Source organism: Mustela erminea, chromosome 12 (genome assembly GCF_009829155.1).
Source record: "Mustela erminea isolate mMusErm1 chromosome 12, mMusErm1.Pri, whole genome shotgun sequence".
Lineage (NCBI taxonomy): Eukaryota > Metazoa > Chordata > Mammalia > Carnivora > Mustelidae > Mustela > Mustela erminea.
Window position 1 is genome coordinate 61,074,353 of NC_045625.1, and position 26,183 is coordinate 61,100,535.

General features: G+C 39.7%; 1 protein-coding gene across 16 annotated transcripts in view; it reads right to left on the minus strand.

Moving 5' to 3' along the window:
• KDM4C (lysine demethylase 4C) overlaps positions 1 to 26,183 on the minus strand; it is a 507,226-nt gene that overhangs the window by 39,681 nt on the left and 441,362 nt on the right. For 11 of the 16 annotated variants that reach the window (XR_004277510.1, XR_004277509.1, XM_032308074.1 and 8 more), the window contains 3 exons: positions 14,159 to 14,305; positions 4,063 to 4,182; positions 757 to 849 (listed from right to left, as the gene is read on the minus strand). The exons of 2 other annotated variants lie outside the window; for them this stretch is intronic. Coding sequence is in view for 12 of the 14 variants with exons in the window: in XM_032308074.1 (XP_032163965.1) it covers positions 757 to 849; positions 4,063 to 4,182; positions 14,159 to 14,305 (360 nt within the window). In the remaining 2 variants the exon portion in view is untranslated. The remainder of the gene's footprint in view (positions 1 to 756; positions 850 to 4,062; positions 4,183 to 14,158; positions 14,306 to 26,183) is intronic. 3 more of the 16 variants (XM_032308078.1, XM_032308075.1, XM_032308073.1) reach the window with 1 other exon arrangement.

A 26,183-nucleotide genomic window follows, 5' to 3' on the forward strand; every position in this document is an offset into this window, starting at 1 on the left:
TCATATTTCCCTTTTCAGGATTTATCATTTTGCAGATGTAGTAGATGCAATTCTAATGAGTAAAATTGACTTCATTTCAGGGTCCACTAAATATTTTATGATGCAATAGTGAAAACTAAGTTATTGTGAATTATATTTTTTAACAACTTCAGTTTTGAGTATTTGTCCATGTTTATTTGTCTTTTAATGGCATGTATAAAGCCTGAAACTAAAAACATTCTTTTTTAAACAGCTTTAATATTCCCACACCTAGTTTTTGGGCTTTTTTTATTCCTTTAGTTAAATAGTGAGAGCCTGGTTTAATTATGAACTGACACAAACATTAATGAGTTTCTGGAGAGATGTTAATCAATATATGATAAGGCTATAGAAAACCAAATATTCATTTATACTGTGTCCCCTTTAATCTACTACTGAAAACTTCCTGTAATTTGCCTTTGCTGACAAGATTATAAATGCCTGGATGGTACCTTTGTATGTTCCTAGTGCCTTGCACAGAGTACGTATTCAACAACTATTCTGGTATGCCAATAAGTATTAGATCATTTGACCTCATTAGAAAGGAAAACAAGGAACCTGCACTGGTTTCCTGTTTGGGGCCAATTTGAGGTTTGCCTAAGTAAGGGAAAAGTTGCACTGGCCTTCTTGAAAATCAATCCAAAGGCCTAAGTACGTTTCCTGCTGGGCTTGGGAAACAGAGGGATAGGATTTAAGATTCACAAGGCAGATCCCTGAGGGGTATTTGCCAGCACTTACAAAACGAGCTTTCACTCTCTTGGGTAATTCTTCATCTAAAGTATAGATATCCTCTCTCTTCATTGCTATCTGGGATCCATCTTCAAATTCAACCTAGTGGGAAATAAGATATCTTGATATATATGTACACACACACACACACACATTCATACATAAAAGTGTTCACCATTTTTTCCCAAGGTTCCAATTAACTCCATAAAAAAAGGGAAAAAAGGACTCAAGCAGAACAAACAAGAGAACCAGCCAACAGCTAAGGAAGGAATGAAAGCTCTTTGCCTTCAAAAAACTAAGAACAATATATGTTTTCAAACAGGTCAAAATTCTTGAAAATAAGTGTCTTGGAGTATGTGATATGAAAACTTTATCTTCACCCCAAAGCAAAAACCAAGAAATACATAGCTGCTGCTCAAATGATTTCTCAGAACATGAGATTGTGCCCAATTTAGGATTAAGACTGGCTGGGCCTGTATGTATGGTTTATTTCTTTAAGAGGCTCTGATACCACATGAGGAAGAAAGGATGATATATTTACTCTTGTGTAATAATCTTCCCAAATAAAGTAATTTCTCAAGTTCTTAGATAACTTTGACTTTCAAAACTCACTTTTGTCAAATTAAACTATTCAGCCAGGAAAATCCCAGGTTCTGAAGCTTATAACATGTAAACCACAGCAATGTGTGAAAACTTTCATCTGAAATGAAAATTCAAAATTTTTCTTCAAGCTAATCAAATGGCAGCAAATAATTTCATAACCATTTTTTTCAACATTTTAGGAGATTTTGTCAGAAAAAGTAAACAACACTGGCTAACAGAAACCTAGAATATTTGGGGGGAAATTCATCAAATGCCTGATTCAGGTAACTGTTCTTGGTTTAGGTTTAACACATGACCTCTACCAGGAGGAAACAACAAAAGGGATGCAATCAGGGCAGAAAATCTATTATGTTCTAATCCTGAACAATTTATTATTATTTTTGAAGTCCCCAAGTTGTCTGTCTGAATTCTTTGCATGTAAGCTATAAAAATAGGCTTGTACTTCTGGTTAAAAGGTAAGTGAAACCATGCAGCTATACTACGTTAATAAAAAAAAAAAAAAAATCTGCTGGAGTTTAAAAAAAAAATACAATAAGAATAATATATATAATTAAGTTTCTTATCCATGTACTATTTACATTTGACTAAGCTGAAACAAAGGGTGGAATTAGGTCTCAGTCACAGGAGAGCTCCCCTGTTACCTCCCAGAAGGCTGAGATGAGGAGGCTTCTCTTCCTGGCCTTGTTCTAGTAGAATGGTTTCTTTAATATTTAATTAGGCCAAGGTGTCATCTCATTTGTACAGTTTGATAGCATAGCTAGAACTTCTTGTGCCTAACTTTTTTCTGTTTTACATAATTTGAAAATTCTAGAGAGAGAGAAAGGCAATTATAAAACTAAAAAGGAGTATGGTAAGATGACCAATCATTCCAGGACCAACAGGTCTGCTAGGATGCAGGACTTTTAGCACTAAAATCAAGGACAGTCCCTAGCAAGCTGGGATGGTTGTTCACTCTAGTTGGGGCAGAGCTGAGAGTAAACTCTGGCCCTTCCCTTCACCAGCTGTGTGCTCTTCAACAAATTATTAAATTCATGTAACCTTTTTATCCTCATTTGTAAAATGGAGTCAAAAACATTTATCTTACAGGGCTACTGGGAGGATCAAAAAAATTCATACACTTAGGATATTTAGCACTGTGTAATAGGAATTTTTTTGGTTACATCTATTTTTATAAACGTCTTTCCTTATTCAATAATGAGATGGAATAATTAGACACAAAACACAAAATAATCTTAAAAGAGCCCTTGGTTTAATGAGGAACTTTAAACTACTTGCACTTGAGAGACAACTTTAATATTAGCCTTAACTTTTTCATTGAGTCTATAAATATGTTTATAGTTCTATGTTGATAGGCCATCATAAATTCAACTGACATTAACACACCGATTACTAATTAGCCTGAATTTCAGCATGTCCTCATTATGATACTTTTCATGTAGCTAATAGCTTTGCTACATGCATAAGATGCTTCACTTTTGCATTTACTATTTAATTAAATATAACTATTTCCTTTTGAATGATGTAGTAATGCTTTTTTTCTGGGACTCTCCAGTATGATCAGTCTGTCTTATGATTTTTGCCTAATTCTGGGCATTCTGACACATAGAAGCTCCAGCAACTTAACATTATGACAAAGGGGAAAATAGCCTTTACACACACATGCACATATGCGTATAAATGTTCTCCCCTCCCTACTCACCTCGGACTTTTCTAGACCTTAAAAAATGTCCAAGTTTCCTAAACCTCTTTGAACCCCTTTAATTACACCATGCTGTAGTTCTTGGTACAATGTCTTATAATGTGCTCTCCCACTAAAGCCCCTGCCCCTTACCAGTCTTTGAACAATTTCCCTGCTGAAACTGGCAGTCTTATTCTCAAGCTGTTTTTAACTTACCAGGCCTGAACCTTCTTAGTTTTTTCTTCTTTTACTTCAATATTCCTGTTTTTACTCTACTGTTTAGCTTGAGAACAGTGATCTCTGCCATGGTGTTACTGAAGCACTATGATACATGATTCTAATATGATTCTATGATTCTAATAAATGTGTTCCTTTTTAAAGCCTAAAGGAATATAAACGTAAATCTGCCATCTGTGTTGTTTTCCTTGTTAGAGTTTAACTCATTTTCATTTCTGATAGGGATAAAATATTTTCATTATTTGATTGTATACATACTCTTTAGTAATATGTAGAGTTCCCTAGTGAACAAATATCCAACTGATTGCTGGACTTATCATGAACTAAGCACTCGTTTAAGCTTAGGTGGCCACAACTGTGTCAATACATAATTGATTTAGGTTTGAGGAGACACCCAATGGGGGTATGTCTTTCAGGCAAAAGCCACCCATTCAGGGGCTGCTGGCTGATGAAGAGCCATCATTGTCTTGGCTTACGGTGAGATGAAGCAGCCAATTAGTCTCTCTCCAAATGATGTACACACAAGAAAGCAGCCTACCATCTAGTTGCTTATCTTTGTGGCCTAACTATATTCTTTACAATTAAACCATCCATCAATGCTGTTAGTTTTCCAGTGTTGAACTTGATAATAAAATTCCAGTGTCTGGGTCATTAGACACCAAATCTTTGCCTCCTTTATAAAATAAGAGGTGCTCCAAATTCATGTGGCTTATTGATCAGCAGCACAGTGGATATCCATTTGCCCTCTGGCTTTTCCTATTCATCTCAGCAAACATCTCACATGGGACAGTGCTCACCTGGTACATGTGGGCAACATTTGATCCCAGATATTTTGCCCCATAGAGTTTGCCATCAGGCCACTTGACTTGGACAACTTCTCCCTCAGCAGGAGGGCCCAGCTTCACACAGTCTCGGCTCTGTGGAAGAAATAGAGATGGGCTTTTCAAGGCAAGTGTCTAAGTGACTGCATTTAGAACTTAGCAAATGATGAACTCCTGGCAATTAAAAGGAGTTATTGCCTCTGTGTTTTATGGATTATGATCTTGCATGGGTGTTCAGGGGAAGAGATATGAGCCAAAGGAGTACTTAAAGATTTAGCCTACATCATAAAGTTGCAAAGGAGCTACCATAAGCCAAGCAGGAAAAAAACAGCAGCATTTACATTTGCTACTTGACAAAGACTCTTTCAGAAGGTAACTAAAATATGCATGGAAACTCCTTTAGCTAGCCAGCTCATGATTTACAACACCTGACATTTATATAGCATTTTGCAGTTAACCGACTGCTTTAACATACAACTCATCTGATCCTGAATAATCACTCCAAGAAGTAGGCAGAGATTATTAATTATCCCCATTTTACTGACAAGGAAACTGAGCCTTCAGCATCTCTGGAGGAGTGAAGCTGAATAGAAGAATAAGAGTTGGGACACACAGGTGGAAATGGGGCCAGGGAAGAACAGAGTGAGGTCTAAGCCAGCAGGCTGTGACAAAACAGCAAAAGAAAAGGAAAGCAAGAAGCACCGGCAATCTGGCAGGCAAGGCTAGTAGGGGTGTGTGCAGTTTGGCAGGCCTCTTTAGAAGATCCCTGCACCTCCCTGGAGGGGCATGCTTCTGCTGGCCGCCCATTAAGTGAGCACCCCTCTTCCTTCCATGGGCATCTATGGGTGGCACCCATAGCCAGTCTTTTCATCTCATGTCTTCTACTAACAGTGTCTCCTCCTAAGAGAGTAGTTTAGACCAAACCCCTGTAGTCCATCCTGAAAGGTGCTTCATTTTTTGGTGGGGAAGGGCAGTAACAGGTCTCATAAAATGTTTTCACAGACACAGTTTGCAAACTCTTAAAATTTGTATGTACTGGGTATGACATAGTAAAATTTTAATACAAATGAATTAAGTTCTTGATCTCTTTGGTAAAATTTTTGCACATTTAGCAATTTGTGTTCTGCTAATACCGGTACTTTACTGATGAGGCCAATCTGACTGATGGAAATGCACACTTGACCAATCAAGCTATAAATGCAGACTGGGAATGGCTCTATGGTTTAAATGCAAGGCACACACAGGAAATATTTAGTTGTTTATGACTAGAAATCCACCATCTATTACTTTTCATTATTATTAGAAATTCTGTATTATAAAGGAGTGGCCATTTTATTGTTGGGTTTGTACTATACATGAGAGGCTCAGCTATTCATTCTGCTCACTGCAGACTCCCTTCCATTTAAAGCTATGGGCAAAGAAAAATTTGCACAGAGGGTCCATAGAATTGACAGTCTGCATCTAATTTAGTTAAATAAAAGTAAGTTTCTCCTTGGCCTTCTGTACTATTTGACCTCTGGACATGCAGAATCGAAAAGGTGGGCTGTAGAAATGTATTCCATATATGCCCCTGGGGTCATCATCTTACTTGGCATTTCCCTTCCGAAGATGTCCCTGGTACTAAGAATGCTGGAGCGTACAGCTTCTCTGTACATACTATCCAGTCTCCTAGGCTGGGAAACTACGTCAGCTCTCGGATAACTAAGCTGAAACCTGGAAACTTTGGGGATAGGAGTAGGGAGCAGGGAGGCAACACAAGAGTGTGTGTCTTCCCTCTTCTAAAGTTTTCTTCCACTTGGAGGAGCTCCTCTGGGGTAATGTTCCTGGCTTCTTTACCACTCTCATTCATCCACTCCTCCAAGAGAATAAGCAGCGACTGAATTTTGTTGCTGAGTTCTGAAGGAGATGGCATTTTCCAAACTATGTACCACAGGGGCTGGGAGCCAGTAAAGTTTGGTAACTGGCTTCACTCCTCATGTTCTCTTTCTCTTTGGAGCCACCCTGTGGACAGAGAACTCAAGTTCTGCTCTGCTCCTTCCCTGGAGAGAAGCTGGTGGTATCCTGTACCCTTGTCACTAGGAGGCCTGTCTAATCCTCAGGTCCAGTATTAGGAATCCTATTTGCCCACAGACATAAACTACACACTACAACATCTGCTTTGTTAGTAAGGAAGATATTTTCAATCTCCAAATCCTGACTCCATAGTCTCTCTCTATTGCTTTTCCTTAGGCAAGATAATTCTATTTATTGGGCCCTTCAATTCCAAGAGAGGGAATTCAAGGCCTTGGGGGAACACAGAGGATGCACTCCCTAGGAGACTTAGGTCCTTACTTTATTTATTTGTTTATTTATTTATTGACAGAGAGAGATCACAAGCAGGCAGAGAGGCAGGCAGAGAAAAAGGAAGAAGCAAGCTCCCTGCTGAGCAGAGAGCATGACGTGGGACTCGATCCCAGGGCCCCGAGATCACGACCCGAGCCGAAGGCAGCGGCTTAACCCACTGAGCCACCCAGGCACCCAGGTCCTTACTTTAAGATATCTAACCTTTGACAGAGATTGTCTAACCTTTAAAATAATTCTCTAAAACCCATCCTGGACCTGAAATTTTAAGTACCATATCATCAAAGGTGTGGCAATGGCCTTGGAAATGTGGCCTAAGCAAAGTATGAAGATACTTGAGCAATTTATCATAAAAATATAGCTTTATTAATAAACTAAACACATGCAACTTTACCAAGTGAGAAACAATTCTTTTTTTTTTCTTAAGGTGTTTGAAAATGAAGTGTTTGAGATACAGTTTTATATCTGTCTCACTGTCAATTTACCCTTTACTCATAAGCCTTAATTTGGCATTGACAGTGCCTGACCGAAGAGCATTGTACAGCTCAGTCTCTACCCAACTTTGCTCTGTATCAGTCACAAAAAAATCACTTCATACTCTTTTATGTCAAAATCTAGGAAGGACACACTTCAGTTTGCTTTCTCAGTCTTACCTTCAGAACTCTTTTTTTCTTTGTTCATAGTAAAGAAGAAAAAAGAAAAATAACCAACTGCATAACAACACAAAATTGTTCTGTGAATCTCCTTTTCTCATCCTCCATCAGGAGACGTCCCTCTTAGCCTTGAGGGCTACCTTCTCATTCTCTGCCAGGTCACTTAGCTGGAAGTAGTTTTATTCTGATTTGCATAAAACTTCATTTAGTATTATTCACTCTTTATACCCCAGCTACTTTCCAAATGGATTTAAGGTGGCTCATAGTAAAACATAAAAAAATGTATTTCTGTGATATCTAGTTTCCTCCATAGAAAGATGATCAACTCACCAGCTGTCTCAAAATTTTGAGTTTGCCGGAAACTTTCTATGACTACATGGAGTAAAAAGCATTCAAATAGGAATGGAAGTAGAAGCATCTGGGCTGATGAAAAGAAGCTGAAAGGTTTGCTACTGAGGTCTTCCTGGTCCCTCCAAAGCAGGAGTCTCCTAAATTCTCACAATCATTAATCTAGTATATATTTACTGACCATCTATGTGAGACACTGGAGGAGTGAACAATATCTAGCTCCCTAAGTTAGAGACAGAGGGCATCTTGTCCACACCTGGAGGCCTGTCACACTGAACCCCATATCTGTATGGTGTGAGTGCCTCAGGGTCCTTGAAGGGAGATCCATGTGGAGTATGAGCTTTGGTCGCCATGATCACTTCAACCAGAAAGAACTTCTATTTGATTTATGGACTGAATAAGATTTACTGACTGAATAATCTGAGTAAGATTTCATATATTTTTTTAAAAGTTTCTCTTAAAAATATAAAGTTTGATAAATAAAATCATGAGGTGATTTAGTTTGTGAAAAGCCCCAGTGAATGGTCTGCCCCCTCTCTTAAAGGCCTTCAGCTGGCTCACATCTCCCTGGCCGGTGCACAAAGAGCATATCTCCTTAAAGTGTGGTCCGAACCACTGAGGCACACATTCAAAAAGAAGATTCTAGCCTCCCTCCCCCCACAGCTCTATGTGACCCATGTGATTTTTTTTTTTTTAAAGCATTCTGGTATTTGAGGTCTATTAAAGGATGTAAAGGATGTAAAATGCTAAATAAGTCTTTCCTAATGCAGTTCTTAGTGTGCTGCTGGAGCAAGTAAACACCTTTGCTGGAAAATTATATGCATTAAAACCTTGATTAATGCATTTTTTCCAGTTGCTGTCTAGACCCTCAGAAGCAGTTTGGCTTCACCTGACATAAATAGTTGTTTACTGTTTGCCATACTGCCTCCAGGGATGTATGAACTCCCTTAAAGCCCGCCAGAGCCCTGTCCACAGGGACACTGCTGTCTGGAGCTGCCGCTAATCCTGTAGCTAGAGTCCTAAATAGATGATGTGAAAATTAAAGACAGAAATCATAATCACAGTCAAGGGCAGGCTTCTGGCTATGATTAAAGGGCTCTGATAAAAGGACTGGGATGCGTCATCAACCCAGGCGAGAGCACAGTGTCATATCACACTGCTGCCAAAGTCAGGGCTGACTCCCATGCTTGCTCCACCAACTACAGAGAAAAGCGTGACCACCAGGCTGATTACTGGAATTCTGAAGTCACCACATTCTTGGAACTCTTACTGGGGCCTCTGCAAGGACCTCTACAATTGGCTGTGCTTGAATGCTGCCCGTTTTGCCATGTTCCCCCTGACCGAGTCCTACCTCTACTCCTAACAAGTGTAAACCACAGAGCAGGCAACCCTGTCTGTCAGTCCAGCTGTAGCACAGGAAGATGTGGTACTTGAACTCCCAGTGGTTAATGGGCATAGAGTTTGGAACTTCTGACACTCCCTCTTGGGGAAAGTGCTTAAGTGACGGGGAGCAAACTGATACCAGCAGCTGCTGGCATTTTGAGGGATAATCACCTGCTCATTAATGGACGCTGGCAGGGATTAACAAGACTGACTGATAGCCATGTACTAATTGTACTAGCTATCTATCATTTGTTTGGCTGCCCAGCATCTGAACCCTCATCTCCCCTTCGGATTCTCAGTGGGAGGCAGAACTGGCCGGCCATTATAAACACTGGAAAATGCCAGATACCCTGTTACCCAGCTTCCCTGGCAGCAGACATGCATGGGGCTGGCCAATCGGCTGCACCTGCTCAGAATGTAAACCCTGTGACCAGAGACACAGAGAAGCAGCAGAGAGGAGAACACTCTCAGAGTGCAGCAGTGGCAGCCGTAACAGCAGCACCCATGCACCAAAGGCAGAGCCCAGGGCCCAGGCTGACCACACAAGGGGAAGCAGCTGTGTCCTTCCTGGACTGGGTCTATGGCCTGGTCCTGCCCATGTTCCAACTGAGCAGCCTCCCTTGTTTTCGTCAGTTCTCTGACCTTGTTCTTTGGCATACCTGGAGACTCTGTGGATTTCCTGATAACTTTCCACTAAGTTTCTTTAGTGCTTCAATCAGTTACAGTCACTTTTTTTTTAAAAGATTTTATTTATTTATTTGACAGATGGAAATCACAAGTAGGCAGAGAGAGGAGGATGCAGGCTCCCTGCGGAGCAGAGAGCCCAATGTGGGGCTTGATCCCAGGACCCTGGGATCACGACCTGAGCCGAGGGTAGAGGCTTTAACCCACTGAGCCACACAGACACCCCAGTTACAGTCACTTTTTGTTGCTTACAACCCTAAATGGTAAGTAACTGCTGTTTATGATGGCAGATCCCTCTCCTTACAAAGCAGAGATTATTACACCTTTCATTTAATGGTGGAATATAAAAGTGGAGGGCTTCCCAGAGCACCCAGTCCTCATTCAAAGTGTTTATGAGGAAAGCCATCTTTCAAAAAGAGAAAGAATATGAGGCGCCTGGGTGGCTCAATGGGTTAAGCCTCTGCCTTCAGCTCAGGTCATGATCTCAGGGTGCTGGGATCGAGCCCTGCATCAGGATCCCTGCTCAGCGGGGAGCCTGCTTCCCTTCCTCTCTCTCTGCCTGCCTCTCTGACTACTTGTAATCTCTGTCTGTCAAATAAATAAATAAAATCTTAAAAAAAAAAAAAGGAGAAAGAATATATTCATAGACTACCTTCCTAATCACAAGTCTTGGCTCTAGGTCATTTGTGAGTGTCCCCAAGTTTTCATTAAATACCACAATCTCAAGATGTACTCTCTTTAGGGATATCCACAAGAATACACCCCAAGCCAAAAAGGTGAGTCACCAAGTATCTTAATCAATGGTAGTCTGTCAAGGGGACTCTTTTGAAGGAATGAACCATATTTGGAAGGGTTAAATCCTGGACTAATTGTTATATAGAAGTCATATTTAATATTACCCTTCATGTGAAGATAACAAAGATAGAAAACATTTTAATATTATTTTTCTTAATAATTATTTGTTCTGAGCATCTACTATAAATTCAGTAGGGGAAATTACAGAATATTAAAAGATAGAAAAAAAAAAAACCCATATTTTCATCACCTAGAAGTAAATGCTATTACCACTCTGTCAGAATGGCTAAAATCAAAAACACAAGAAACAACCAGTGTTGGCAAGGATATAGAGAAAAAAGAACTCTCACATAGTGTTGGTGCAAACTGCTGCAGCCACGGTGGCTTTGGAGATTCCTCCAAGGTTAAAAATAGAACTATTCCCATATGATCTACTAATTCCATTACTGGGGATTTATCCAAAGAATATGTAAACACTAATTCAAAAGGATGTATGTACCCTGATGTTTACAGCACCATTATTTACACTAGCCAAATTATGGAAGCAGCCCAAGTGTCCACTGACTACTGATGAATGGATAAAGAAGTAGAATATACCTATGCTTCTATGTGTTTTTTAAAAAGACCTTCTTATACATGACATAATTTTTTTCACAGCTACAAACTTTATTTTCTTTTACATGGAGCACAACTGAGCTCTCCAGAGAGGCAGACAAGGCTGCCTTTTGTGAAGAGCTCAGTATTACAGCTCATGCCCTGCTCCTTCACTCCTTCCACAGCATTTGGAGGGAAGAGGTCTTCCTTTTTATTGTGGTAAAATAGACATAACATAAATTTTACTATTTTAATCACTGTTAAGTACACATTTTGGTGGCTTTATGTACATTCACAATGTAGTACAACCCATCACCACCTTCCTCTCCAGAAATGTTTCATCATCCCAAACTAAAACTCTATATCCATTAAACACCAACTCCCCATTCCCCTCTACCCCCAGCCCCTGGCAACTACCACTCTACTTCCTGTCTCTATGAACTTGACTATTTCTAAGTACCTCATTATAAATGAAATCCTATAATATTTGTCCATTCGTGTACATTTATGATTTTGTATTTGCCATTTATTGCCTATAATTACGAGTATCTTCTCAGTTATTAATTATCTTTTTAAAACTCCATTTTACTGCGTGAATACATGCAACATTATGGCTATTTCACAATTAATTAAACCACTCTCCCATTGTAAGATATATAGGTCATTCCAATTTTCTCCTATCATCTATAATGCTATTATATACTTTTCTCCATGAATCTTTGTCCAAATTACTGACTCTATTCTTAGAGTTTTAGAACAGGAATAGGTTGATAAAAAGGTACATAAACTATTTATAAAGTTAATTTCATTAAGCTTTGAAAAATTCAACATCAGACTCATTTCTCTAGTGCAATAAATCCTAACCACCACAGAAAATTCTGATTCAGTCAATCTGAGGTATGGTCCTAGCTAAATGCACTCCTGAACAATATGATGCTTGGCCATGTTGATCATTACTGCTTGAGATTATCTCCAGAATACACTATACCTCTACGTATAAAGAAAAAACTAATTCCAAGCTGCTTCCTTTGCGTGTAGCTTTTCTACAGTGAGAGATATCTAACATACCTGAAAGAAAATCTGAAATATCCCTGCACTGAGGTATCTTATCTGTGCTCTGTCCCAGTTACAAAACACTGTCACTGTAGCCTGGGGGATAATGGGTTCAAGCCAACCTGCCTCCACACTGACACTCCTCATTCTGGGAAAAGTCCAATTCTGATGTCCAGCTTTCCTTTTTAATAGTTTTTTCTTTTGTAAAGGAAGCACAAACACACACTCCTTCTCCACCCCCAAGATGCTCTGGTTGTCTCTGTTCAGCTGGGGCAATGCCTCATTATTCCCTCAAACAGCTAGATTCTTTCCCAGCAGTCACCCTTTGCCAATGCCCTGACACTTAACCACACTTGTCTTCTAAAACATAGTGTCTTCTCCACAGAGAGAGAAAAAAACAACAACACTGACACATATTTGGTGAATTCCTGAGGGCCAAGTTTAGCACACACTTATCCTTTTGCTAAAAGCCAAGAGTGGATACCATGCCCAGTAATACTGAGGTGCCAGAGACAGAGGTTGTCTTATGTTTCTAAATGTTACCACAGCATTAAGCCTCAGATAATATATTTCTAAAAGAAGTGACACTATTAGAAATAGATGAGATTCTGGCAAGCAAAGGCTTTAAAAGTCACAGAAAATACCAAGTTAGGCATTTTGTTTTGAAAATTATCTTTCTAGTTCTTTTAAGTGATAGAGCATAAGAAAAGTCATTAACTTGAACCAGAGGTGACAGTGAGGGGCTGACCTAACAGAAATGGCATATGAGAGAGGGACACAGAGGCAGTTAATGGCGGGGCTCTGAAATGCTAACAAGGATTCTTGGTAGTGGAGAGGATTAATGAAATTGAAAGACTCATTCACTTACCAACTACCCACCTTTGAGAGTCCCACCCCCCCCTTCCCAGCCTTTTCTCCCTCCCTTTGGCATATATTCTTTACTGTGCCTGGTTCTGAGCGCTACCCTGGGAATACAAAGACAAAAAGAGTCCTTCTGAAGTCTTTTCTCTCAAGGAATTCAAGTCTAGTTGGGCATTCAAATATTCCCATGAATATCTACAATATGAGGTACCGTATATAATAATAGGTAGGTGGCTGGAATGCGGGAACTCTGTCCACGACTCACCCTTCTGTGACATCAAATGTATCAAGGACTTTCTCCTAGTGGTTAACCAAAATTCCCCATGTCTTTCCCTCAAAGTTAAGTCACCCTCCACATATACTCAATTAATCAAAGAGCCCTGATTCAGGACTCTCCTGCACTCACTTGGCTAGGCAAATATGAACACTTTGTAAGCTGTGGTAAGAGCAGCTATGTAATCCTTAAAGACATGTCAGACAGAGCAGCAAGCTGGTAGCTCCAGCAGCGCTTTTGGGGATCACTGTTGGAGGCTTGGGCACTAGCAGCCTGATTTTATTGGGGCACCCACAGTTGGTGAAGCAATCCCAGTGAATATGCTGAGTGGGGTGGCCAAGTCAGGAGGACGGAGCTGTAGCCCTGACCCCTTTCTCTACCTCTAGAGATTGTTCTGGAAGGACATCACCAACTATTGCAGGGCCAACGCCCCATCACACCAGGAACCCAAACGGGAAATCATAACAGACTCTTAACTATAGAGAACAAACAGGTGGTGACCAGAAGGGAGGTGGGTGGGGGATGGGTGAAATAAGTGGGTGAAATAAGATGTATGAAATAAGCCCAGAAACAATTCCCCAAAAGAAACAATTCCCCAAAAGGGAATCTGCATGTTTCAAGCTTTTTAGTACTTCTTAGATCTTCTTTCAATAAAGTTTTGGAGTATATATCATTTGAACATGTTACTGGGAATCTTATGCTTAGGGACTTCTAACTAATGGGTTAACTGAAAATTACTAGCCACCGCCACCACCAGTAACAACCAGAAACACAGTCACATCACTACTTGAGTGTTTATTATGTGCTAGACACTATACTAACTGCTTTATACATTGTATTTCAACAATTTTGGGGTGCCTGGGTGGCTCAGCGGGTTAAGCCTCTGCCTTCAGCTCAGGTCATGATCTCAGGGTCCTGGGATCCAGTCCCCCATTGGGAATCTCTGTTCAGTGGGGAGCCTGCTTCCCCCACCCCCTGCCCCCGCCTGTCTCTCTGCCTACTTGTGATCTCTCACTCTGTCAAATAAATAAATAAAATCTTTTAAAAAGTTTTTTTTTTCAACAATAGTCCTGGTATTTAGTATTACCTCCATGTTAGGGTTAACGTAACTGGTGTCAACTCCCTTGCCCAGGCTTGCATAGCTGTCTCTACACATCAAGTTCTTGCCACCATGGAGGTACAGCCAACACCATTCTGCACTGACTGCATCTTCATCCTGTTTTTCCTGCAGACACTAAGGCATAAGCACACCAGGAATGGAACTCTTCATACTCAAATAAGGAGAAAACATTGCCATCTATAGGGCAGATCTTTTCTCCCTTTTTATAGTTGTGGCAAAGGCTAAGAAACATGAAGGGAACAAAATATTTTATTATGTCAATAAAAATTTATGCTGCAAAACAGAAAGACAGTCTTGAGGTGAATTTCACGGTCATGGTTTCTAAAAATAAATATCAGTTCTTGGGGCACCTGGGTGGCTCAGGGGGGTAAGTCTCTGACTTCAGCTCAGGTCATGATCTCAGGGTCCTGAGATCAAGCCCTGCATGGGGCTCTCTGCTCAGCAGGGAGCCTGCTTCCCCTTCACTCTCTGCCTGCTGCTCTGCCTATTTATAATCTCTCTGTCAAATAAATAAATAAAATCTTCTAAAAAATATAAAAATAAATATCAGTTCCAAAAGCTGGAAAAAGAGGAGGAAAGGAAAGATAGGGGTAAGCATTATGGGACAGGAAGACTTCCCTGTGCTCACATTGCCTAATAGGGGCTTTGCAGTCAGAAGAGCAGTGCCTGGCCAGCACTGGCCTCTGTGGATTCGCATTCTGCTCCACAGTGTACATTCTACTTCTCAAAGCAACTGACGTGGCACAGAGCACAGCTTCCAAGGTCTGGGGTCACATGCCTGGGGTCAAAGAAGTGACGGGACCCACACTACTCTTGATGCACTGGTTTCCCATCAATCATATAATAACATGACCTTAAAGAAGTGTTGGGAGAATTAAAACTAAAATATATTTAAATGGAGAGGAGAGGGAAAGAGAAAGGCACAGCACAAGTAACTGGCAGCTGGTGACTTTCAAGTGACTATGACTGGATTTAATTCATATCAATGAGGAACATCTGGAGGATGATAGCAAGAGGACAGAACACCTTGGGAGCAGATGAACCTTAAGATTTAAAATTCTGAGGAGAGGACGCACTAAGAAGCCAAGAACCTACTACAAAAGATGATCAGACAAGGTTATCCTAACTAAGGATCCAAGAGTCAGTAAGCAGATGTCATCTCCCATCTAGGTAAGAAGCACAATTATGTGCCCCAGATAACCAGGCCAGTAAGTGGACAAGTGGGGCAGTCATTCACTCAACACCTAATTTCAAGCATTTCTTATATTCTAAGAAAAACAGATGTGGCTATTTCATGCAACTTGTTAGTGTAAGATACAGACATTGAAATAAAAAATAAAAATAAAAAAGGTAAGTGTGAGAACTCCTCTGTCATAAGAATTACAGTGCAAAGTACTTTAACAGAATGATTATTAGCACACTACGTGGTTATCATATTCCAGAGAGCTTCAGGATGCCTCAAGAGATAAGAGAACTAAAATGAAAACTTGACACAAGAATCTGAAAGGATCCAGATAGAGAAAACCAGAGAAAATGAGTCACAAAATAAAGAGTTCTTAGAATGGTTCAGATCTTTTTAAAAAATAATTTTATTATAAAAATAAAACATGCTCATATGGAAACTATAAGAAGGTGATAAAACTGAAAATCATAATCACCTATGATTACATTCTCTAGAAATAATCAGTAACATTTCAATGCATTTCATTCGAGGATTTTTCCTTTTGTACATTTATACTTTTATAAATAATTGGGATCATATTATATACACCAATTTTTCCATTTATTATATTGTACCATTAAATATCCTTTGAAAACATGATCTTTTTTTATTATGTTAGCCACCATACAGTACATCATTAGTTTTTGATGCAGTGTTCCATGAAATCATGATTTTTAATAGTTGCATAAGTAATTCACTTAATCTTCCTCCTAGCTGCATTGGTAAGTGTTCAATGGCTAGATGAAAGAACAAGGAGTTGTCATGCTTGCATGGTCAGATTGGCTTTAAGGCACAGTGTTCTCACATCTAAGAGTAGGACACTGTCCAAAAAAATTTCATATTCAGGGGTGTCTTGAAGGAAGAGCACTCTGAAAACCACTTTCTCATTAGATCATTCATTCCTTCCCACAGCAAATAGGTGAGGTAGGAGGAGAATTTTGTTTGGATTTGAGAAGATTCAGGAGGAGGCTGTGTCTTCACAAACGTGAAGGGCTGTGAGTAGGGGCTTATTCAGTTTTGTTCTAGAGGTCAAGAACAAGACTGGTTCTTTGGGTGGTTCAGAGGCAACATTTAGGCTCCACGAAAAGAAGCCAATGCCTCCTAATAATTACAGCAACAGTTTCGTAGTGAACTCCCTGTCACGTTCAGTGACAAGTGACTCAACCATGGACTTGAGGACTGAATGACTCAATCCTCAACAATGGACTTGAGGATCACTCACCACAGCTATGATACAGGAGACTTCTGCAGTGGGTGGGAATTTGAGGGAGTCACAGAGGAAAGTCAGGGGTGGTTTAAAGGCTGTGGCGGGAGGGGACTTACCGCTTAGCCTATCTTACATATGTAGAGGCCCTGAACTGTGCCAATGGTTACCAGAGCTTTTAGACAAGAGACCCCCTGGCTAAGATTCTCTCACTGAGCATCCTGTCCAAGCCTCACTGAAGTTACAGTGGATTAGGGTTAAAGTTCCTAAATTTCTCAAACTCTTCTCCTGTGCCAGTCCTCCTTTACCAAAGTACCGGGAATGGAGTATGCAAAGAATAGGAATAAGAATCAGGCACAGTCGGTCAGTTATTTCCTCTCTTGAACTGACTTCAGTCACTAGGTGGCCGTGCTCCTTCAGCTCTTTACAACATCGGCTTCTTCCATGGTCACAGAGACCGAGCATCTTTCTGGATCAATACCCCAAGGAAAGCTATTCACAAAGCACAACCTCGTTCTCTGAGGGGCACACAAGGAGCTCTGTTTTAACCTAACCAGCTGTGTAACTTGCCGGGTGATGAAGCAAAAAGCCTAGAAATGATGAGACAGACAGGTGTGTGGAGAGCCTATTGCCGCGGAAATGGCTTTTACAAAGCTTCGTGGTATAATGTACAACTGCAGAAAGACATCATGGTGTGTAAAAATATGTCAAGGATTAATTACTCCTGGGTTGAAACCCAAGATTAGCTTGGTCCTCTAGTCACCAAATGACGTAGCAGTTTATAAATGTCATGCCATGTTGCAGTGTGTGGCTGTGTACCCAGATCAAACACCACCTTCCAGCTCTCAGCTTCTGCCAACCAGGCCCAGCATGTGCTCCTTCACAACAACCCCTTACGTGGTCATCAAGGCCTGGGATTCGGAATGGGGACTCTGAGTGCCAAAGAGTGGACATAGATGCCAGGGTCACATTCTGACACTTATAGTCAGACATGAGTCAGGATAACCCATTTGCTTTTTCCCCTGCCAGAGTCAGAAGAGGTATAAGAGATCCCCCTAGGACAATGTCCCCATTTTAAAGAGAAAGACGGAACAGTGAAACGACTTGCATAGAGTCGCAACTCACCAAGAGATGGCTATCATTTAATTTAATTTTGCATTTTACAGCCTAGCAGTGCAAGATTTTGAGGAAATGAGCAACATCTGGAGAAAGGATTCCACATACAGGTTTAAACAGGAGAAATAGGAAGGGGTGAAGGCAAATGAAAGGATTTGTGAGAACAGGATTTGTCAAAAAAAAATGTCAGCCCATATTATATTAAGTTCAGAAGCAGACAAGTCCTGAAGCATATGTATGTAGCAATGAAGTAATTCAGAATTTCCTCAAGGTTGCAAATGTGCCTGAGCATAGCAATAAAATGTGAGCAACCCCGATCTACATGTAAGTCACTTCTTCTATCTGTTAATTTCACATGTCCTTCTTTTCAGATTTAATGCAAATGCATAAACTTAAACAATCATGTTCATAACAGACTGTCTTATAAAGAATAGGACGTGTGTAATTACTACCAACCTATTTCTGCTGAGACTAGTCTGCCACAAATGGCAGGCAGATAAATAGATGGTTGAGGAGAGGATAATGAATCAATATATTTACTCAACACTATTTGCCCTTAAAGAGAAGTCAGAAATTCCGGAAACTCCCCAAATCATTCTTGTGATGTCAAAAAGACTATCAAATCAAAATAATCTTAATGTGGGCACCTGGGTGGCTCAGTGGGTTAAGCCGCTGCCTTCGGCTCGGGTCATGATCTCGGGGTCCTGGGATCGGGTCCTCTGCTCGGCAGGGAGCCTGCTTCCCTCTCTCTCTCTGCCTGCCTCTTTGTCTACTTGTGATCTCTCTCTGTCAAATAAATAAATAAAATCTTTAAAAAAAAATCTTAATGTGAAATTAGGGAGAATTTTGCTTTTATTATGCTCCCAACAAGAATGAAAATGATATGTAGATAACACACTACTGTCAGATTTATCCAAACAAGAGCTTTTAATCCAAAGACTTAAAAATACATTAGAGAAGGGCAGTGAATTTATCTGGACTGATCACACTCAAGCCTGGAATGCTTGGTTCAGCATTCCATCAAGGATTCTGTTGTGTCCTCTTTCTGTTAACACAAACCTTTGAAATGGGAACCTCTTTGTTCTCTTCATGTTGGTTATTAATCTTTATTTGAAGTCTGATTCTTGAAACATCTGACTTGCTTAATGAACACTGAGTCATCAGTCAATTAATATTTCAATTATGATAGGTCTTTTTTCAATCTCCCCCCAAAAAAACACATGAAGTTTTGTTAGCATCCTCATTACTTTCCTTGAAACATGTAGCCACAGTTTTGAGTTGATGTAGATCTGTAAGTACTGGCAACTGTGAACCAAGAATATGCCAAAGGGAGGAGGACAACAGGGTATATGGACATCTTAAAGAGGGGGTCAGTGGATATGATGCCGCCACCAGAACAGCTGAGCCCAGCTTTTATAGGTTAAACTAAGAGGGGAATAGGTGTGGGTAAAACCCCAGAAATGATACGGTGGAAAAAGTATATATTTGGAAGTAGAGGAAGAGAAAAGGGGATGGCTTTCTAGGAAATGGTTTTAATATCCCATCACTAATAATGAATTAGCAATAATGTTAATAGTACATGGGATGCCAACTCCTGGCTTTAGCGAGTCAAACTGTGCCTAGTACACGCAAACAAAAATCTGCATAGACATACGCACTTATAAACCTTGCATCTTCATTTTTTTAAATCCTAGGATATACAAAGCAGCAAGTGGGACTGTATCCAGATGTGGGGTACTGCAGGGACTTGTACTTTTCTTTTCATAGCCTTCTGTATTTCTTGAATGTCAGTCATGGGTACATAATACAAAACACTGTGCATATGTGATTGTTAAATGTTAGCTGCTAATTCTTACTACTGCCAACCAAACACATTTTTTTTTCTATAAACGTAAATCACTGATCCTTTGCCCTTAAAGCAAGGTAAATGAATTTCCAAAACGAGGGATATTCAAGATTCTGGAAGGCCACACCATCCATCTCCTTTGTAAATGAGAGCTCTTCTCAGGGCACACAGCAGATGCATCACCCTTACCCTGGTTCATAACGTGGAAGCTCTGGGGAAAAGAGGCACAGGCACTGAAGGCAAAGGGAACTAAAAGTTCCAGAGTGGGAAGGAATCACCCAGGCTACATGCACAGAAAACAGGGGTTGGGGAAGCAAAATCAGGTAAATGAGTGCTGAAGACAGCTATGGATTAAAAGAAGTTAGGATGCACTGTACGGTGAGGCCAAAGTCTATTTATGCACAGTTATGCTCAATTTAAATGTTTGTGTGTCAAGATGGAAGTTCCATAAAGGGTAAACATGGCTCATCAATTTTGGTGTTGTCATGTTGAAGAATTACTTGGGCAAACATTCACTGTCTTATCAAATGGGTGAGAGAGAGGTAATTGTGTGTTTGTGTGTATGTGTGTGTTACAGAATGTAACATGCCAGACCATGACGTTTCTGAAATATGTCCGTTCTCACATTGTGTTCTCACATTCATTCAGCATCCCTTCAATTCTGAAGCAAACAAAAACCAAACAACAACAACAACAAAACCAAACCTAGGCTTTGCACACCAGGGGTCTTGGGATGACACTAAATGCAGTAACTCTTCGACATGGGAAAAGCAAGGAAGAAGGGAAGAAACTCCAATTATGGCCAGGTTTGAACTCATAATCTTCGCCCTAAAACCTGGGCTTCTTCTAACATTCCTTCATTGATGGATGTGACCTTCCATTTGGCTAAGCAAGTCAGAACCCTGGGGATCACCTCTGACTTTTTTCTTCCTCAGTCCCAGTATCAGGTCACCTTTGAGTCCTTTTGCAGTTCTTCCACTGCTCCTTAGTCCACGCTGCAACATTTCTCCCCTGATCCACTGAAATGTTCTCCTAACTGGCTTCCCAGAATCTACTGTGTCCCACTCTCCAATTCATCTTCTCTCCTCAAGCCAAAGAAAATACTTCATAACAAATTTCTGCATGTTGAATTCTGCTTAAAAGCATCAATGGCGGGACGCCTGGGTGGCTCAGTTGGTTAAGCAGCTGCCTTCGGCTCAGGTCATGATCCCAGCGTCCTGGGATCGAGTCCCACATCGGGCTCCTTGCTCAACAGGGAGCCTGCTTCTCCCTCTGCCTCTGCCTGCCATTCTGTCTGCCTGTGCTCGCTCTCTCCGCTCTCTCTCTGATAAATAAATAAAATCCTAAAAAAAAATTAAAAAAAAAAAAAAAAAAAGCATCAATGGCTTCTCCCCACTCTTAGAATAAAGACCCAACCCTATAACATACTTTTCAAAACCTAACCTAGTCTGGTGCTTTCCTCCTTCTCTGGGCTCATCATTTACCTCTTTCAGCAACTTGAGCAGACCATCCTCCTTCCTTTGACAGCTTTTGTGCATGCTTTGTTTGGGATACTCTACCTCTGTCCTTTGTCTACTTATTGATTGCTCATCTATATGAGGCATTTTTGGTTACATGTTCTTATAGGATTATATTCCTATCAACTCATTTCAATTTCAACTACATTTTTATTAGTGTGACTGCTGTATGTTACTCTTTCCCTGTTCATGGTAATTTGATAAGAGCAAAAACCATTTCAGTATTATTTCTTACCATCATCATAGTTTTCTGGGCCCAGCACAATGGCTGGAATGTAATGGGAGCTGACTATAAATACATTTTTATGGTAAGGCTACCACTTACTGAAGAGTAAGATACCCCTTGACTAGGGAATCCATAATGCACCTATGCAGTTATCCAGATGTGGCTAATCAAAGCCCTGGCCCTGCAGCAGTTTCTCCTCTACAAGAAGGGCCTCCTGGGGAAGCATCAGCCTTCCACATCCAAATAAGCCCCTCATGCCTAGACAAGAAAAGGGACTTGAGAACCAACACAACTGTTTCCCCATCCTCATTAGACTTCCCCTGGAGGGAACCCGCCTGTAGACATTGGTTAGATATTTGCTCTTTCAACTTTAGAAAAAGACAAAAACAAAGCATAACATGAAACAAAATTCCATAGAAACATAACTAATGACAAGGGATAGAGTTTCAGTACAAATTTTAAAAAGGGGGTGGATTACTAATATTAAAATAAATTTTAAAATTAAATGGAATGTTCAATTTCATATACAAATAAGAATTCCTTGCCCAGGAAGGGAATAAAGTACCTAGTAAGAAGAAGCCAAGTTATAAAGCCCACTATTAGTAGCCTTGTATAAGGCTTGTTACATGATAATCTCCACAGGATAGGTCTTATCTCATTTCAGAATCTCACTGTCAATGGTGCTCACGTTTACTTTCTTTCAACTGCTCTCTTACAGTCCCTCTTTCAACCAGGCTGCAGATACTGGCTGAGGATAATGCAACCATCACAGCCTGACTTGTTTACTTGTTTTGTGCTAGGCACTACCTATGGCATAAATCAAGGAAACTGTTTTAGAAGATTAAATCTTTTACTCCCCACCAAAAAGAGGGTATCACAAACAAAGGAATCATTAGGTCAGATTATTATTATTATTATTATTATTATTATTATTATTTGTTCAGATCATTTTAAATTAAAGGCTAAAAAGGGTAAATATAAGCATGCTTTAAAAACAGTAGTCTATAAATATATCATTATAACTATCTAACTGGAAATATGCATAATTACAACCCTCCTTCCCTTTAACTGAGTTGTTCACCATCAATCTGCAGAAGGCATCTTTTTCAGGCACCAATCACATCAGCATTAAGTACTGTTGGAAAACCCTGCTTGCATCTGAAAAACCATGTACAAAATATTATTCAGCACATTATGCTATTATAACATTCAGAAGGAGCGAAACATTCTTTATGTTTAATGGTATTGGATAAAACATCTAAACCACAGAAGACTTGCAAACATAATATCCTCTATCTTACAGAAGCCAAAAAATCAGATGGCGCAAGGCAGCTGATCTGCAGAAACACATGTAACCAACAAATATTATGGCAGGTTACAGCTTCCAAGTTCTCCACTCACTTCTCAGTGGAGAACATTCTCTAACTGAGGTTAGAGACTGAGGGAAACTGAAGGAAAAACACACTCTATTCTCTCTCCTTACCTCATTCTTGCTCTCCTTTTAACCACAGACTCTAATCTCAACATATCATTTGGTTAGTAAAATAGAAGGCAAGATTTATTACTCATCCTCTCTCACTCATGAAACTTGGCTAACCTCTTTCAACTAAGGTATGAAAAGGAAATAATAAAATGAGGCAGTGTCAGTTCACCAATAAATAGATAGTACTGACTTCTAGATAAATATTGACTTATTATCAAACATAATCTAAGTTTATTACCAAAGAATTTAAACCCCATGGTCAAATAGGAACATAAGCTCTGGTGATATATGAGCTCAATATCTTCTGGGATGTGACACCAATTTATGTGCTAGGTCCTAGTGTGTTAGCACCGGGGGTTGGCTAAAGATGAAAGATAATGTAAAGGGGCTTATAAATAGGAATCTCCCTGTTGACTATTTGCCTCAGGAAGCTGTGTTCACTATATATTTCAGAAATTGCAGAATGTTGTGCTTACAACTGTGCTACAGGAAGGGTCAATTCCAGAAAATTTAAGGCATATAAAACATGCATGATCATACCACACTCAGGGTCAGTATCAAGGTTTGAGATCAAAATAAAGTTTGAGCGAGGAAAGATTTTAAACTTTGAAACCTCTAATCATAAATAGCTAGTGTGCCATTTTTATTTAAAGGGGAATAGAGGGTCAATAATGAATGGTGACATTCTGATACTATGATGTGAAGCAACAATGTCAACTGTCCACAAATTTATCAAAAGAAATTAAGAATTTTCATTATGTTTATATTTTCTATTAAATGGAAGTTGATTCAGCCCTACTTTAAGATTTAGAAATGATGTCACTAATATTCACAGTTTGGAGCTGAATATTCATGGGGGAGCCTGTTAAGGCCACTAGAGATAGCTCCCATTAGTCATGCTCTCTGGTAGACACAGATTAACAGCCGCTGCATTAACACCATGGGTCTCAGACCTCTTTTCATAGTACATAAAATTTACTTCATCTGAACCAGTGGTTTCAATTTTTTTTCATGGCTATAGACTTTCTTCTTCAAAGAAATCATATATGAAAGCCCAAACACTAAAGGCTTGAGTTTTTGCAAGGACTACTACTAGAGCACAGCCCCGCCATAAGGACTGAATATTCTTTACTTGGAAAGGACATGAAAGTTACAATACAAAAGTGACTCAAATTTAAAAACAATTCTTAACACTATCGATTTTTAAAATAACATACTAATTATCTATGGTATGGCTTAGAATAATAAATTAGCTCAAAATGGATCATAGTTCTAAATGTAAAACCTGAAACTATAAAATTTCTAGAAGAAAGCCTAAAAGAAAATCTTTATGACCTTAAGTTAGCCAAAGAGTTCTTAAGACATGACACCAAAAGCATAATCCGTAAAGAACAAATTGAAGTTAAACTGGGTTTTATCAAAATTTAAAACTTTGGCTCTGCAGACACTAGTAAGAAAGTAAAGCTAAGACACAAACTGGGAGAAAATATTTGTAAATCCTTTCTGACAAAAGATTTATATATAGAATATTTTTAAAAAGACTTACAATGCAGTAAAAAATATAAGTAAAATATTTGAATAGGCCTTTCAACAAAGATGATGTCTGAATGCCAAATAAGCACTTAAAATGATGCTCAAAAGTATTAGCCATCAAGGAAATACAAACTAAAATCACACTGAAATCCTACTACACACCCGCTAGAAGAGTTATTATCCAAAAGACTGACAATACCAGGCTTTGGTAAGGATGAAGAGAAACCGTAAATTCACATATTTGCTGGTAGGAATATAAAACTGCACAGCCACTTTGGAAAATAGTTTGGCAGGTTCTTAAAAGCTGAACATATACTTACTATTAACTCAATATTCTCACTCCTAAATATTTATCACAGAGAAATGAAAACACACATCTACACAAAGACTTGAAAGCAAATGTTCATAGCAGCATTATTCATAATAGCTCCAAACTCAAAATTATCCAATGTCCATCAACCAGCAAATGGATAAAAAAAATAAATTATACTCATACAATGAAAAATTATTTAGACTAGGAGAAAAAGTGTAAAATATATAACAAACTCCCAAAGCTGAAGTGGACTTACTGATAAGTGGTATCTCCATCAACCTGGTCTCTACCATTATAATGTCTGCACAGCCACCTGACTTGAAAATTGAGCAGCTTCCCAGAATCCCACGGAATAGAATGTTTCTGGGAACAGCTTTTTTCTTCAGTATTTCAGACCCACTTTGGTATTTTATTTTACCTCCAGAAGACACAGGATCACTTCTACATCTATGTTTATACATCTTTGAATCGTCCCGTGGTGCCTACCACAGCGCTGAATAAGTAGTTAAAAAAGAATGAATGTTAATAGGGACTCCTGGGTGGCTCAGTCAGTTAAGCATGTGCCTTTGGCTCAGGTCATGATCCCAGGGTCCTGGGATCGAGTCTTGTATGGGGCTCCTTGTTCAGTAGGGAGCCTGCTTCTCCCTTTGTCTGCCACACCCCCTGCTTGTGCGCTCTCTCTTTCTCTCTCTCTGACAAATAAATAAATAATTGTTTTTAAAAAATGACTGATATAAATTGGATATTCCCAAACGTAGAACAGATTTGGTTCATGGCCCCTGCTACTCTTGGGCTTAAGCTCTATGCCAAGAAGAGATGGTGAAGTCCTGGATTAATAACATTGCCCTCAAGTTCAAGGTAGTTATTTTGATTTTGTTAGACTGGAGATGAGATGTTACATACCTTGAGCCCCCTTGGGAAAAAAAAAGGATGGGAAGGAAATACCAAGAACCTGTCTCCTGGGAGTAAGTTCCCAAACCAATTACCTTGAGATAATTACCAAAAGAGAAATGAGAAAAACACTGTCAAATGAGGAAAGTATATATTTGAAGAAAAATGTAACAGACATTGTGCCTTCAGGGCAACTAGTTAATCTCCTACATGAGATATCAGGGTGATGACAAACTTTTTTCTTCAGAGGATCACCAGTGCTAAATGGAAACTGTCAATATGATGGCTGAAGAATTGGAGTCAGTGAGATACGTACAATTTATAAAAGTGAAAGGGAGTCCAACTCAAACAAGGGCTTCAACATTTCATTCACATGCCTAGGCTTTCATGCAAAAAGCCACATAAGAATTACACACAAGTGAATAAAATCGCAGGGTCTGGTAATAAGTACCCCCACTAATGTGAGACTGTTCATGAAACCTATACGAGCAGTTAGGGCCTCAGTGAAGGGCACACTGTTTAGAGAGCTGATCGACAGATGAAAGCTGACCTCAGTTAGGAGCCCTTGACCAGAAACTGTGCGTTTAGTCTTCAAAGACACAACCACACTCTTTTACTCTGAATGGTCTTGAAGTTCTTTG